At 47.3% G+C, this 14,205-nt stretch overlaps 1 protein-coding gene across 1 annotated transcript in view; it reads right to left on the bottom strand.

Moving 5' to 3' along the window:
- Nucleotides 1–1,625: 1,625 nt before the first annotated feature.
- LOC144121112 (protein argonaute-2-like) overlaps nt 1,626–14,205 on the bottom strand; it is a 52,093-nt gene continuing 39,513 nt past the window's right edge. The window contains exons 3-5 of the mRNA XM_077654067.1: nt 8,873–10,906; nt 4,407–4,634; nt 1,626–3,459 (exon numbers count right to left, since the gene is read on the bottom strand). Of these exons, the coding sequence (XP_077510193.1) occupies nt 3,145–3,459; nt 4,407–4,634; nt 8,873–10,906 (2,577 nt within the window). The 3' untranslated portion in view covers nt 1,626–3,144. The remainder of the gene's footprint in view (nt 3,460–4,406; nt 4,635–8,872; nt 10,907–14,205) is intronic.

The following is a 14,205-nucleotide window of genomic DNA, read 5'->3' as shown; positions in this document are numbered from 1 at the left end:
TCGTACGAATGATTGCGAAATCCTCTGTATCGTCTCTCTGCTGTATAAGCTTTGTTTGGTTTTGTGAACCTTTGGCTCCGACCCATTCTCTGGCTTGCGACCGGCGAAGGCTGGGCACCAAACGACCAACCCCCTCGGCTCTTGGTAGCTGGTCTCCGGCTGAACTTGGCACATTGAGTCAATGGCATCTCTATGGGCACCGAGACCGCTACCCCCACACGCTCTAAGGGTGTCTCGGTGCGCACACAAAGGTGCGCGAAGTACTGACACCCAGCAGCACAACTAATCGGCCCAATATTGAGAATATACTGGCAAATTTTTATCACCAGAGTGAAATCAGTCATTCGCAAAATTGGTCCATTTGCCTGCGCTGCTTGGGAAGGGACTAGCTCACGAAGTCTAATCGGCTGACCGAGTTTGCGCGGAGCTTGACGTTGAGTGTCAACCTAGGCGCATGAAGAAATAAAATATAAGTATTGCTGCGACTGGGCGATGAACCCTCGGAGGCCCGAACAGATCAGATTCGCTCGCCACTACACAAGGAGCACTGTGCTATCTCCGAAGCCGATCACGCCTCGTGTCAAAAAACCACACTCACTCATGCTGTCCATTGCACGTCATCGTCTATATCAACTTCCATCTGCGGCGTGAACAGATCAGATCAGCCTAACCTCTTTCAGAGCTTAACCTTAGCCCAATATCACAGCAAAGCAAAACACAACCAGCCAAGCAAAACCTTGAGCCAACCTAGCCAAACACATGCTTTCGCACCTCTACTCGGCTTAACTACGTTTCCAAACCCTATCACTTTTTTAGCATGTGTTGTAGTTGAAAAGACTGGATCCGGACAACGCTGGCCAATGCAAGCGCCAGTGACTGCAAGACAAGGAAACCTCATGTAACGGCGAACTTTATCGACATTTTTTTATTAGAACTTAATAGATTTCAAGGCACAAGAACAGCAAACAACAATGTAGGCTCCCGCACTCTTCGGACAGCACATGAAAGAACAAAACCAAGGAAATCCTTCGCCTTGCGAGCCTGCAAGAAAACAAAAGGTGCAATTAGTGGCGGCTTGGCTGACTTACGCTAACCTGGAAATTGTTCCGTCGAATTTGAATCAAAGCCAGCCCGAGCCTCTAACAACGAAAACCACCGATTAGTAGTTGCTCATACCAGGCTTGCGGAGCTACAACTGAAAGATACTGATCATACATCTCTTCCAAGAAAATAAATCCGTTATTTCATAGTCTCCGATTTTTTGCGATTGTTTCCGATCACAAAGAAAGATTTTTGATCTCTATGTTCATCACACTGGTATCTATAGAGAATGCGGAAAAACAGTGACAAATGGCATATACAGCGATCTCACAGAACGAACTCCGAGATCCATGCATCCGCTCGAAAAGGCCAATGTCGCCTATATAGGCAAATAGAAAACAACTCACCGCTATGAATTGAAGTCTCACCACTATCCACTATTCATGCAGTGAACACTGATAGCCCCTTTGTATGACATACTGCGCATCACCATTTAATATCTTGTAGCATTACTTGTCCATGTACCTCAGCGCAAATTGACTGCCCATTTATGCTTAGATTATATTAATTTTTTTTTTTATTCTTTTACTGCTATAAAGATATTTTCCGCGCTTCTCGCCTTACGATATTTTCGCCACAATACTCTTCCCCATGTAGAGTATGCTCTAAACAGAAAGGAGTAAAAAGGGAGTAAGAAAGGGAAGTAAGCTGTCCTATCCGCTAGGAGGCAGCTTACTCTCTTTCTTACTCCCATATAGGCGTTTGTTTGTGTTTAGAGTGTAGCATGCGAGCTAAAATCTCTTGTTTAAATTAAAGGGCTTCTCGCTCTATCTATCGCAAAGGGACACCCGCGGGGCTTGACAACTAGCTGACGGCTATGCAGTTGAACGTCGCGAAGGCTGCGGATTTTAAAGTTAGATCGCATTTTTGTGCAGCTATGAAATGCTCTCAAGGTGCAGAAAGCCGGTTAAATTCAGTACAGGTTCTTCTCTGCCTGCAATACATACAGCATATATGAGTATAGCAAGTCGGGGCGCAGGCAGCGAGAAAAAGAGAAAATATCGCCGGACAGTGGTCAATAACATTTTATTAGGATGACAAAAAAAAGCATATTAGGCGCATATATATTTAACGGAAAATTTTGGTTGTGCGCTCATAGAAGATGCACAGCTGAACTAAGCGCAATTAAACACGTGAAAGGCACACAACACAAGGCAAGCGCTTTGTGTTCATGTTCCTATTCAGTTGCGCATCTGTGATGTGTAGCTTACAATGAACCAAACTGAAACACTTTAAGTTCCGATCATAGAATTTGGATCAAAATTTTCTCGTTTTAAATTTCGTCTGGTGGTAAACTTCTAGTTTAGGTAACACAAAACGAATTTATAACCGATTAATTTTTTCCTCGTGGAGGAATTCGATGCAGCGGCCCTAATGTGGGCGGAGCAGCACTTAACAGTTAAGTCGTCTCTCACTACAACAAAACGCATTAAAAAATGTTGCTATACGGCATTCGTAAAGCGGTGATCTTTATCGTCCATCCCATGCATACCACTTCACCTGCGCCTTGAACACACGACAGTGCAACGCCAAGAGGGCCGGGAGAAGATGTCCACTGTGTGTCACGTATATCTTGTCCTCTACGTCTTGCGCACATGTCCAACATTCTTCGACAAAAAAATTGAAATTTGGGAAAGTGTAAGATTCTGGTATTGAAATATTCAAGGCCCATTCTTCCGATATCTGGAAAAATCTTCCTTTTATACTGTTTCCATTGCTCGCATCGAGCAGTTATGACTGTAATAGAAAACCAATGAAGAACACTTTGGACTGTAGCAAAAACGTTAATAGCAAAAAAAAAATGCAAGCCTGCAGGCGGTAGGTTGGGGATATATTGATTGTTGTAGTAGAATTTTACAATATATGAGGAACACTGCGCTCATAATACCCTCCCTATACCCTATATAACACCCTCCCTGCAAATGCCTTTAAACGTTTTCCCGTTCCAGATTGCTTTTCTCCAGAACTGTTGGGTATGACGTCAGTGGTGCGCCTCCAGGCTCACCGTAACCGGAATGCAGGGGCAGCGGAGAACCTCCTCCATTACACGAAGTACATGGAGGCCTGCAGTTCCTGCAGCACCTTGACGGCCTCCACGTATTGGGCAGTGGTCAACACTGTGTCACCGCCGCCCTCAGACGACTGGCTGACCGCGCCGGACGTCTCCAGCTTGCTGGCGATGTGGTGTTTTGCACGGAAGGCGGCCAGGTGCGCGTAGTACACAGGGGCCGGGATGCTCACGCTCCTTGCACATCGGGAGTATGTGTGGCACAGGTAGAAGCTGAGCTTCTGCAGGTCGTCCGCGCTGAACCTGGAGTCATCCCACACGACATAGTAGTGGGCCGGCCGGCTGGTGCCCTGCGGGTGCGCCGAGGAGTACACTCATTCACATGCGAGAATTCCAAGGGCCGTGTCATGTTGTGTCGCATCGTGTCGAGGTATGTGGTGGTGCGGTGTGGTCCTGCTTGTGGTGCGATGTGGTGTGGCGTGGTGTTTGCGGTTTAAATGCGCCATTACGTGGGAAGGACAGTGTTTAAACGCAATATACAAAAACCGGCAGTGCCCATGAGCAACCCATGCACTTGCCCTGCTCCTAATGCCGCATGCACAACATGTTTCTGGCTTTATCTGGCCTTAGATGCCCTCGCGCCAATAAATACAGTGAATAACTATTATTTCCTGGCTGGCTGTCATCAGCGCATTGGTCGGTCATCGTCATCTATGTCGGTGTCCCGACTTCGGGACAGCATAAACACCGAGGCATACAATCCGACACGACTATTTAAACAAAAATCAATTTTTGACCGTTTTTTGAGACTTAAAAGCCGCTTCCATCTTTTACGTACGAGCTAAACATCAAGCGCATCTCTTTTCACCCCACCTTCTGCAATCATGTCTCAGTAGACGCCACCTCGAGAATAAAAACCAATGACCATATCCACATGACAGCATCACTGAGCACTGGCCATAGAGGCCCCCCATGCGCAACTTCCGATACCGCTTCCCCAAAGGTGAACGATGACGTCACAGTCACACACAGCGCTCCTGATGGACTCAATGTAAAGCGGAAACCTTCCGTCACAGTTTCGCGCGTAGGTGATCTCGAAAACCATGCTTCCGTTTCCTCAAGATGTGGAAGGCCTACACCGCAGGCGCTCCTGGAATTTGTAGCGCATTAACGACGCGACACGACTTTGGCGATGCCGGCGCCCGGACTATTTCCTCCGCAAATTCATAAACGAAAACACCGCAGACCATTTCTTCCCGCTGACAATCGCAACAAGAGCGGAGAAGAGGACGCCTACCTGGATGCCGAAGTGGCTGCAGAGGAAGAAGTCGAAGTCCAGCGGGTGCGTGACCACCGAGTCTACGGTCGTGCCTGGTGGGACGTTTCGACACTTGCCCACGCCGTCGCGGTCGTTGGCGGGCATGAACCTCGTGTGATGCCGCTTCTGGACCACGATGAAAGTAATTGCTGGCTCGTAGGTCTCGTTGGGAGACAGTTCCTTGCACGCCAGCCGGATGGCGCTCACCTGCGAGATTTTAGAGCGGAAACAAAAACTGTCGGTCAAGGCTGAAAGGCCATTCGAATCATCACGATATCTACCTAGTTCAGAATGTAAACCAAACAATTTGGATGTTCACGAACTATGCTGTCGTATCTTATACAATTGTCGTTTCACAAAGAGTGTACGGCGAAGATCACCGTTTTTTAAGCAATGCTATTATCGGTTGTACTCTGGTTAAACGAGCCGTTTCAGCTACCGTTCAGTTCAACGGAAGTGCAGCTTTTCCAACTGACGCTTAAATGAATAACAGTCGGCTGCAGTTACTCGGCATACTCCTCTAAATTGAGTTCACGCGGTCCACATTCCGGATCACGTGATCGGTTTGCACATAACTCTGCGCATTGACCACCTAGTTGACTTCACTCAACAAAAATTTCTGTGCAAGCTTGGCGTTTCAGTATACCTGTAGTGAACAACCACACAGAGCCAAAAAAAATTCAGTACAGGAACGTCCGGCTTCACCGCTCAGCCGTTGTTTTACTGGTGCCACTTCGCGGCCTTTTTTTTTTCTGGCTACACTAATCCGAATATAGTCGGATACACTCAAGAATGAAGCCGATTTTCTCCGTAAAAGGACCCCCTTCCAGCCAATGGCTTCGGCTTATCATCACGAGCCCTCAAGGCTGACAATGCGGTGTGCGCCGTGGCAGTGACAATAGTCTTCCCTGTGAGGGGGGAGACTAACCCCTTTCATCTAGCATTCGCCACGTGGTTACCCAAGCAGGCTCATGAGAATTGGTCTATGCCATTGGCTGCAAGAGAGTCCATTCAGGGTTCTTGAGTTGCTGGGTTCTTGAGTTGTATCCGACTATAATGGAAGTTGTAGTTGTACTTATATTAGCCAAGATAGCAAGATGTGGCAGCCGGAAATGCCGCCGACTCGGCCGATGCAGCGGGTCAGTAGACTGGTCCAACTGCGTATCTCCACTGCGCTGAGATCTCAACAGCAGGTGGCGCTGCCTTTTATTACCCGTGCCACACGCGCACTTTCTAGATGTTTGTAGCCTTAAGTTTGCCTCTGCCATTTTTTTCGGAGCTGGCGCTACACGTCCAGATTTAACGACATTATTATTTATTGGCAGATTTATTGACATTACTGATTCGCAACTAAACAGAGGAGATTACAATCCAATAAATGACGAAATTCAAATGTTTTCTGATAATATTCTGACACCCTCTTTTCAATATAAGTCAGTAGAATATAACCGCCGGTTCAATTTAGAGGCAAGCTCGCCGAAATAGTAGCCAAACATGTCCCGCTTATCACGCTATCAAATCATAAACCTAACACTTGCTTTACAAGAAAGCATCAATGCATGAGAAATAAGAAAAAAAACGGTTGTACAAAAATACAAAGCACGAATGTTCGCCCTGCGCGCCGGGTAAATATAAAACCTACCTAAACCTCTGTTGTTCTGGCCTTTGTGACGAAAAATTTTTTTTTCAAAAAGCCCTTCCTGCGCTACTTAGGAACAATAAAAGCAAGTCCTTCAAAACAATACGTCCGAACAGTGTCAGCAATGATATATCAATACATGATATTGACAGCACCCCCTACTTCGATGCTGAATGTCCTAAAGCATTTAACTCGTTTTTCGCATATATTTTCACCCAAGAAGATAATCCTAACGTCTCGTATGTACCTGATTTTGGTTACCCGTACATGGCGCCGGTTGACATTACACTTGATGGCTTAGTACACCTGATAAATAACCTAGTACCCTCTTTTTCTGGTGTTGATTAAATCAATTCAAAATACTAAAGACATGCCATTTCTGTCTCCAAAATCATCTTCCTTCATATCTTTAAGCAGTCAATATCTAAAGGTGAGGTTTCCACCGGTTGAAAAATAGGAAAGGTTGTACCGGTTTTCAAAAGTGGCAACAAACACTCGCACGAAAACTGCCCACTTCCACCTTTTTGGACTTTGCCAAAGAATTTTATCGGGTAGAACATTGCCGACAAATATCTAAGCTTTGTGCGCTTAAATTACATTCTTTAACTCTGTCATGGGTCCGTAGTTTTCTTTCTAATTGCCAGCAGTACACCGTTGTTAACAAGTATTAATTTCCTGTTTGCGATGTTACATCGGGCGCGGCGCTAGAAGCCTCCTCTGTCCATTAGTATTAATAATTTACATTAATAACCTGCCAGCAACAATCTCATCTTAGATACACATATTTGCTGACGTCTGCATTATTCATTGACCAATAAAATTTACTAATGGCCACCTTGAACTTCAAAGTCACCTCGATTGCATAAACGACTGGTGTAAAACGTGTCTAATGACTAAACATTTCTAAGTGTAATATAATTACTTTTAGCCGAAAATGCGCAACTTCGAATTTTCCATACCGCAATAATAACGATACATTGGCTCGGAATACGCAGTATAAGCATCTAGGCGTCCATATTTCACCAAACTTTACTCGGGCTGAACACACATCCACCACTTTCGCTAATGCTTCCCGGTCACTAGTTTTCTTTCGCCGTAACCTGCTATGCACTACCCCTGACATGCGTAAACAAGCCTATATTACTTTTGTAGCACCGCAGCTAGAGTACACTTCATCCATCTGGTCACCTTATCAGAAATATCTAATAGAAAAGTTGGAAGCTGTCCAGAATCGGGCTTGTCGTCTCATTTTGGCAAAATTACAGTTATCAGTCCAGTGCAACCCAACTGAAGATCAAACTTTCGCTCCATGCATCCTTTGCAAATTCGTCGCGAGACTGCCCTTTTATCTATCTTTCACAAATACGTCCATGCCACTGATTCACCGCCAGCACATCTACAACGTCCCTCCTACTTGTAACTGCAGCTATGCCGAATTTATGGCAACACACATGATTTCAACTTCTCGTCACTCCCGCGTGCCATTCGTCTCTGGAACGATCTTCCGGACTGCACCGCCCTGCAGGCTAATCAAGACCCCTTTCGCGAACATCTACCCAAACATTTCGTTGATAACGGTTAGCACGTCATTTAAATACTCAGGATTCGTACAACTTCGTTTTCAGCAGCTTGAGACTATTGCCTCTTCGGTTTCGTGATGCGCAGCTTTGTTCATTTATGCCTGATATGTTTTATTTGGCTTTTGTATAAATCTTCGTGCATTTCTCCTGATTTTGTTTCATGAAGCAAAGTGGTTTTTTTACTTTTATCCCTGTTAATGAATTGCGATATCTTATCTGAACTCACCTGTTTTTTGTGTGTTTTGCTGTACATTTAATATGATGTTTGGATTTCTGGCCTATTTCTCACTAACTTCTGTATCGCCCCCTTACACAATGCCTCTCCAGAGGCCTATAAGGTATCTGTATATAAATAAATAAATAATTTAACTAGTCACGGTGACGATACCGCCTTCAAGGCAGTAAAAAAAGCCCTGAATATAAACAGTGTTAATGAGAAAGTATAACAGCAATGCCCTTCAAATATAATATAAAAATTATTTTGTAGAAAACGCCACTGTTCTTGCTTGACAAGTGTGTAAAAGTAGAACTCGTGTGTCAGCTCACAGGATAACAGTACATATGAATTCCTATTAAAAATAGTGTTGTTTATGAATAAACGATTATACTCTGGGTAGTGACTTCACACAAAAAAGTTGCATGTCTTTCCGCATGCGGAATGGCGAAAAGAGTATACAGATCTCGAGCGAATGAGGTGTGGCGAACTCAGATGGTCGCAAACGCCAGTTAGTCTGTCTAATGTCATTAAATACAAGTGTGTGGCACCGCGCCAATTGCGTTAAAAATTGATTTACTAAGTAATTAATGACCTAAAACTTGACCGTGTGGCACGGGTATAACACCTCGAACTGTCGTTCAGCTCAACGGACGGTCAACTGCACAGCAGTTATATTCGCCCGTGTGTAAGAAGGATGAGAGGCGGAGCGGATACGTACAAAACCGCGCCAGAGGCCTCAGTCTTGGATGTTTACCACCTTTTGCAGAGAAACGATCAAGCTGAGGTCAACTAACGCCGACAAGACGTCTCCAGAAATGAATATCCTGGATGTCCTGAAATTATATCCCTGTGGAGATCAATTCGGTGTCGTTACGTATATGCACAGCTAGTCGGCTTCTCCAAAGACAAAGGTTATCCAATGACACTAGTGACATTGAATGCGGGAAAAACTGTCTTAACAAGATGAGCGTTTAGTGGGCACAGTATAGTAGTAGGCGCAGTTACTTACCTCATAGTTACGGACTTCCAAGAACTGCCCCTCGCTCACTCCGTCCCTGTAGAAGACGATCCGCTCGGGCTTGTGCCTGGTGGCGCGGTGGAAAGCCAGTAGCAATTCTTTGATCATGTCCTTCAGGTCTCTAATGATTTCCACACGCGCCTTAGCCTCGGAGTCTTCAATCTGTACCCGAATGGTGGCGTGAAACTTGGACGGTACAGTGTCTAGGCTTCCGACGCACGCGGCGATGGATGGCCTCACCTTGTCTCCAGGCGATGGGTGCGACACGTCTGCTCCAATGACGATCACGGGCGTATGAAACAGCTTCGGCTTCTCCTGCATCAGGAGACTATTGTTGATACCGCCCATCTTGGCGTTGATCTTCTGGCACAAGTTTTGGATGAGCGCTGCGTTGCACTTTTGGACCACGTTGTTGTCCAAGATGCATTGTGTGCGCAGAGAGAGCTCAGTCTCTGCCACCTGCTTGATCTCAGCGTAGTTCGTGGCTTTTGTTATCACTGCCACAACCATCTCCAACTGCGGGTACTGCTTGCGCTGCTCCGTGAGAACGGTCCGCATGGGCTGGCGGTTTGTGTCGAACGTGATGACCGCAAGCGGCTGCGCAATGCGCATGCCCAGTTCTTGGCCGATGCGGATCAGCATCCTGATGAAGTTTTCCAGGGAATCCTTGTGCGCGGAGCGGCTCACGTTGAGAACAATCCACTTTGTCATGGACATCGCCTTGTAGAAGCGCTGCCCTCGGAGATCCCACGTACCGTCGCGCGGCTTGCACATGGTGTTGTTCTCAAATACCAGAGATGGCGGGTCGAGCACTCTGCCCACAACCTGAGTGGGCTCAGTGTTGATCTTGACGCCGAACTCTCGCAGGTACTTGTCCGAGCTGCTGACCATGTCGCGCACGGACTGACGAATCTTCTGGAAGCGCTTGGCTGGCGGCTTGGCCGTGTGCTTGATCATCTCGGCGGTCTGACTCTCGTCGAGCTTCTTCCGACAGTGCTGGCCTTCGGCCAGCTCGCACACCTCCAGAGGAATGTAGACCGGATGCGTCGGGCTGCCACTCTGCACGCAAGGGAAGTTCGGGTACGACAAGCGCCTGTAGCGGCTCTGGAAGTAGTCGGCGACGGAGATCTGACTACCTTCTGATTCAAAATAGATTTCCTTCGCAGGTTCCCTCGTGATCTTGACCACTTTGTACTTGCGCGGGTACGGAAGGTGCGTCACTTTGACACGGAGTCCCTTGAGCTCCCTATTCAGGCGCACGTACTGGTTGTCGCGCAATGACCGGAAGTCTGCGGGCGTCAACACACGACGGCTGTCGCTTAAGAACCTGCACATGAAGTCGACCAGTGGAAGCGACTCGTAGAATGTGGTTGCTGACATGTCGACGTTAAGCATGGGCTTCCATTGGGCGGGTCGAACACTCGTGTAGTAGCCAAACCACACCTCCCGGCCTCCTCCGAGGTCATTGTGCTCGTTGGGTCCCGGCGGTCTGAAAAACGAGCGTCCAACTGGTGCAAGGTTTATCGAGGGCCTGTGCCTCAAGACGATGTCTATGGCCTGGAGGACTTCCTGGGGCACAGTTTGTACGCGCTTTTGGAAGACGCCATGCAGGGCGTCCAGATTCACTGTGGCCGCGTACTGGATCTTGATTATAAACTTCTCGGATCTTTGGTCTTCCTCGAGGTCGACTGTGAATGTCCGCTCGCGGAAGTTGAGCTGGCGGCGTGTGTACAGGTTCTTGCGGCCATCGAAAGCAGGGATGCAGTTGGCCAGGTCTTGCCGGTACTTCTTTACTAGGAGCTCGATGGCAATCCTGTTGATCTTTGTACTGAGGCATCGGTACTTTTTCTGCTCAGGAACCTTGGTCTCCTTGGCAGTTTCCGAGGAGATGTCGACGTCGTAGTGGTAGACGCTGCCAGTCGGTATCTCGATGCTGAAGTGGTTGGCAAGAAGTTGTATGGTCCGGCCCAGCTGGCCGTGGGCAGGCCGCCGTGGGAAGTGAGAGGGTAGGGTTCTCTCGAGCTCCTGCGCCGTGTTTGGAGGTAATTAGAGCAGAGCATGAACAATTAAGTATGGACGCACTGTTTCGTGTGTTGAGCGTCACATAAGTTTGGCCGAATGGTCTTCGATTTACACTACAGCGCAGGACCGGTTCCGGTGGGTCTTAATGGAAAAAGCCTCCTGCACCCCGTGCATTATAGCGAGCCCTTTAAAGGACAGCGCTTGAACAAGAATATCCTCCAGTGACAATGTTTAAAATGTTTTGTGCAAGCGACGTTATGTGCAGTCAAAATTTAAATTTCAGCGTCTTCGAGCCTTTTTATATCTTTTCATCACTCTTTTCATGCTCACAGGTCGGTTCTGTTCAGCCAGCCCTACCCACTCGGCCCCACCGCCGGCTGCCTATGCGTTCGGGATTTCCCCCCCCCCCCTGTAGAATGGGGTCAGGGGGGCTTCCTGAACCGCCGAAGCGACGCTTATTACTGGCAGCGGCCATAGCAGCTGCCTTACTTCTTAATCTAACCGACTGACACATCTGAACAAAAATACGCAGGAGCGCGAGGCGGAGAAATGCGCGGGCGTGAAAAAGTCACTGGAAAGAGCTCGCCAACCTTCGCTCGGGATTGTGGGTTCTGAATATTGGGTTCTGTACCCGGTTAGTCAAAAGTTTCGGGGCCAGAGGGCTTGCTTGTTTCATCGGTATATCATGGCATTTAAGACGCGAATAAAGCTATCAAGGTTCCCAGAGCACAGAACGATACCTCTTCCGCTTTCTACGGATATTCTGAGTCTGGTGGTGTCATGTCTGCCTGATAATACAGCTCAAAAGCAGACCCTTTGGCCTGAGAACTTTTAACCGACCCTGTACTTTCCTCGGATTATATTTCAGAGCCTTGTGCTATTTTGAGCGGATATGACAGGGACGATCGGGACGATTGCAAAATCAAGGAACCGCACTGCGTAGTCGCAGTGTTCATCAAAAGCGAGACAGTAATTACTTGTTCTTTTTCTGCCTTAAATTATTTATACAGTGAACCAAGGCCATGATGGTGCCACAGCTGTAGAAGCATTTCTTGCAAGGTTTCTGAACCACTCAAAGGGAAAATGTGGGCTATTTTGAATATGTTTAGACGTGGTATTGTGTTCCCATTCGCATCACATTTCTTAAGAGTCCCTTCTCTGTGCCTCAAAACCCGTTTTTCAGAATCCTGAGTAGAAGCTCTTTAAAACAGGAAAAACAAAGAACGCCGAAACCAAAACTCGGTTTCTCCCCAAGTATGACGCCGAGATCGAGGCTTGTCGTCATGCATACTGTCACAGAACCTCTCGGTGCGTTGACTGACTAAACTGGAGACTGTAAGCGACAGACCACTGTTTGTGTGAAATGGCCAAAAACAAAGGTCTTATTTTTTTTCTTCTTGACCAATCTCCGAGCAAATATCGACGGGCATGCAGCTGGTGACGTCACATGTCCAAGGTGGCCCACAGAAATGGTCCCGATTGGGGTGAAAAAAATTGGAAAAATTTAATTATTCATGATGAAACAAACCGGCGCCCGGCACCGAAGCTCGGCACAAGGAACTACAGTGGAAATTTCGGCATTCGTGGAGGTCGGAAAGACGCACCAGCCGCTCATTAACAGTGAAAGATGAGCAACATACGGGAATCTTTCTATGAATTGACAATGTGCAGACGCGTAATTTATGAGAATCAACAGCTACAGCCCAAGGAAACATCAATTTGTCAGAGTGGAAGTTTGGGCTCGACAGTGCAACATTTCGCTTGGAGAAAAAGCGCATTTAACGCGTGAATAAAAAAGACACTGCACTCACTGCGGTGGCTCAGTGCTTAGTGCGCTCGGCTGCTGACCCGGTGTTCGCAGGTTTGAACCCGACCGCGGCGGCTGCGTTTTGATTGAGGCGAAAGGCGCCCGTGTGCTGTTCGATGTCAGTGCACGTTAAAGATCCCCAGGAGGTCGAAATTATTCCTCAGCCCTCCACTACGGCACTACTTCGTTTCTTCTTTCACTCCCCCCACCCTTGTCCCTTCCCTTACGGGGGCGGTTGGGGGCACTGCACCATTTCCTTCCGCCCCCCCCCCTCCCGCCAGAAAAGTTAATGTCGATTAGCCCAATAATAATAATAATAGGAATAATAATAATAATTGCTTTTTGGGATAAGGAAATGATGCACCATCTGTCTCATATATCCCTGCACACCTGAACCGCGCCATAGAAGAAGGGATAGAGGGAGTGAAAGAACAAAGGAAGAAAGAGGTTCCGTAGTGGAGGGCACCGGAATAATTTCGACCACCTGAGCATCTTTAACCTGCACTGACATCGCACAGCACATGGGCGCCTTAGTGTTTTGTTTCCATAAAAACGCAGCTGCCGCGGTCGGGTTCGAACCCGGGAACTCCAGATCAGTAGCAGAGCGCCCTAACCACTGAGCCACCGCGGCGGGTTGGATTAGCCCAGCTAATCCAGGATATACAAAGGGGAAGCGAGATTGAGCTCTCCACTGTCCCGCAGAGCCGGTTGTGCGCCTTTCCTGGTTGTGCGCTTTTCCTTTCGTGAAAATGAATGGTCATTGCAAAATTGTGAACTCCAATGAACTCTACCAAGTCCTTCCACTAACTTGTTTTCTTTGGTTTTTGAGGAAAGGAAATCGCACAGTTACCATCTCACATATCTCAGTGGACACCCGAACCACCCCAAGAAGGAAGTGATAAAGGAGGGAGGGAAAGAGGAAAGAGAAAACAAAATTGAAAGTTGGATTTTGAGGAAAGGCAGGTGGAACACCTGTGGCTCAGTGCTACTAGTGGGGCATGCACAGTAGTGGGTAGAGAGCGAAAGAGAGAAATGCCATGTGTCATTACTGCTCCACGTCCTCTCCAGGAATCATGCAAAATTGCTCAACCTGTGGCCAGTAAAGCTTTCACTTTAAAAACAATATTTCATACGCTGGCAACAAAACACTCGGCCGCCGGCGTATAAGTAGTTAACTCCAAGGCTAAACCTGACGACGCACCAATTGCTTGAGCCACCCTTTATCCAGGTGAGACTAAGGCCCTGAACCTCACAGAAGAAACTGTGAAAATTGAAAATTGATTTTTGGGGAAAGGAAATGGCGCTGTATCTTTCTCACATATTGGCAGACACATGAAACACCCTATAAGGGAAGGGAAAACGGAGGGAGTGAAAAAGGAAAGGATGAAAGAGGAAAGGAAGAAAGAGGTGCTGTAGTGGAGGGCTCCGGAATAATTTCAATCACCTGGGGATCTTTATTGTACACTGACATCGCAAAGCACAGGGGTGCCTTAGC

Source organism: Amblyomma americanum, chromosome 1, assembly GCF_052857255.1.
Source record: "Amblyomma americanum isolate KBUSLIRL-KWMA chromosome 1, ASM5285725v1, whole genome shotgun sequence".
Taxonomy (NCBI): Eukaryota; Metazoa; Arthropoda; class Arachnida; order Ixodida; family Ixodidae; genus Amblyomma; species Amblyomma americanum.
The sequence above is the reverse complement of the archived record's forward strand: the minus strand, read 5'-3'. Positions and strand labels throughout refer to the sequence as shown.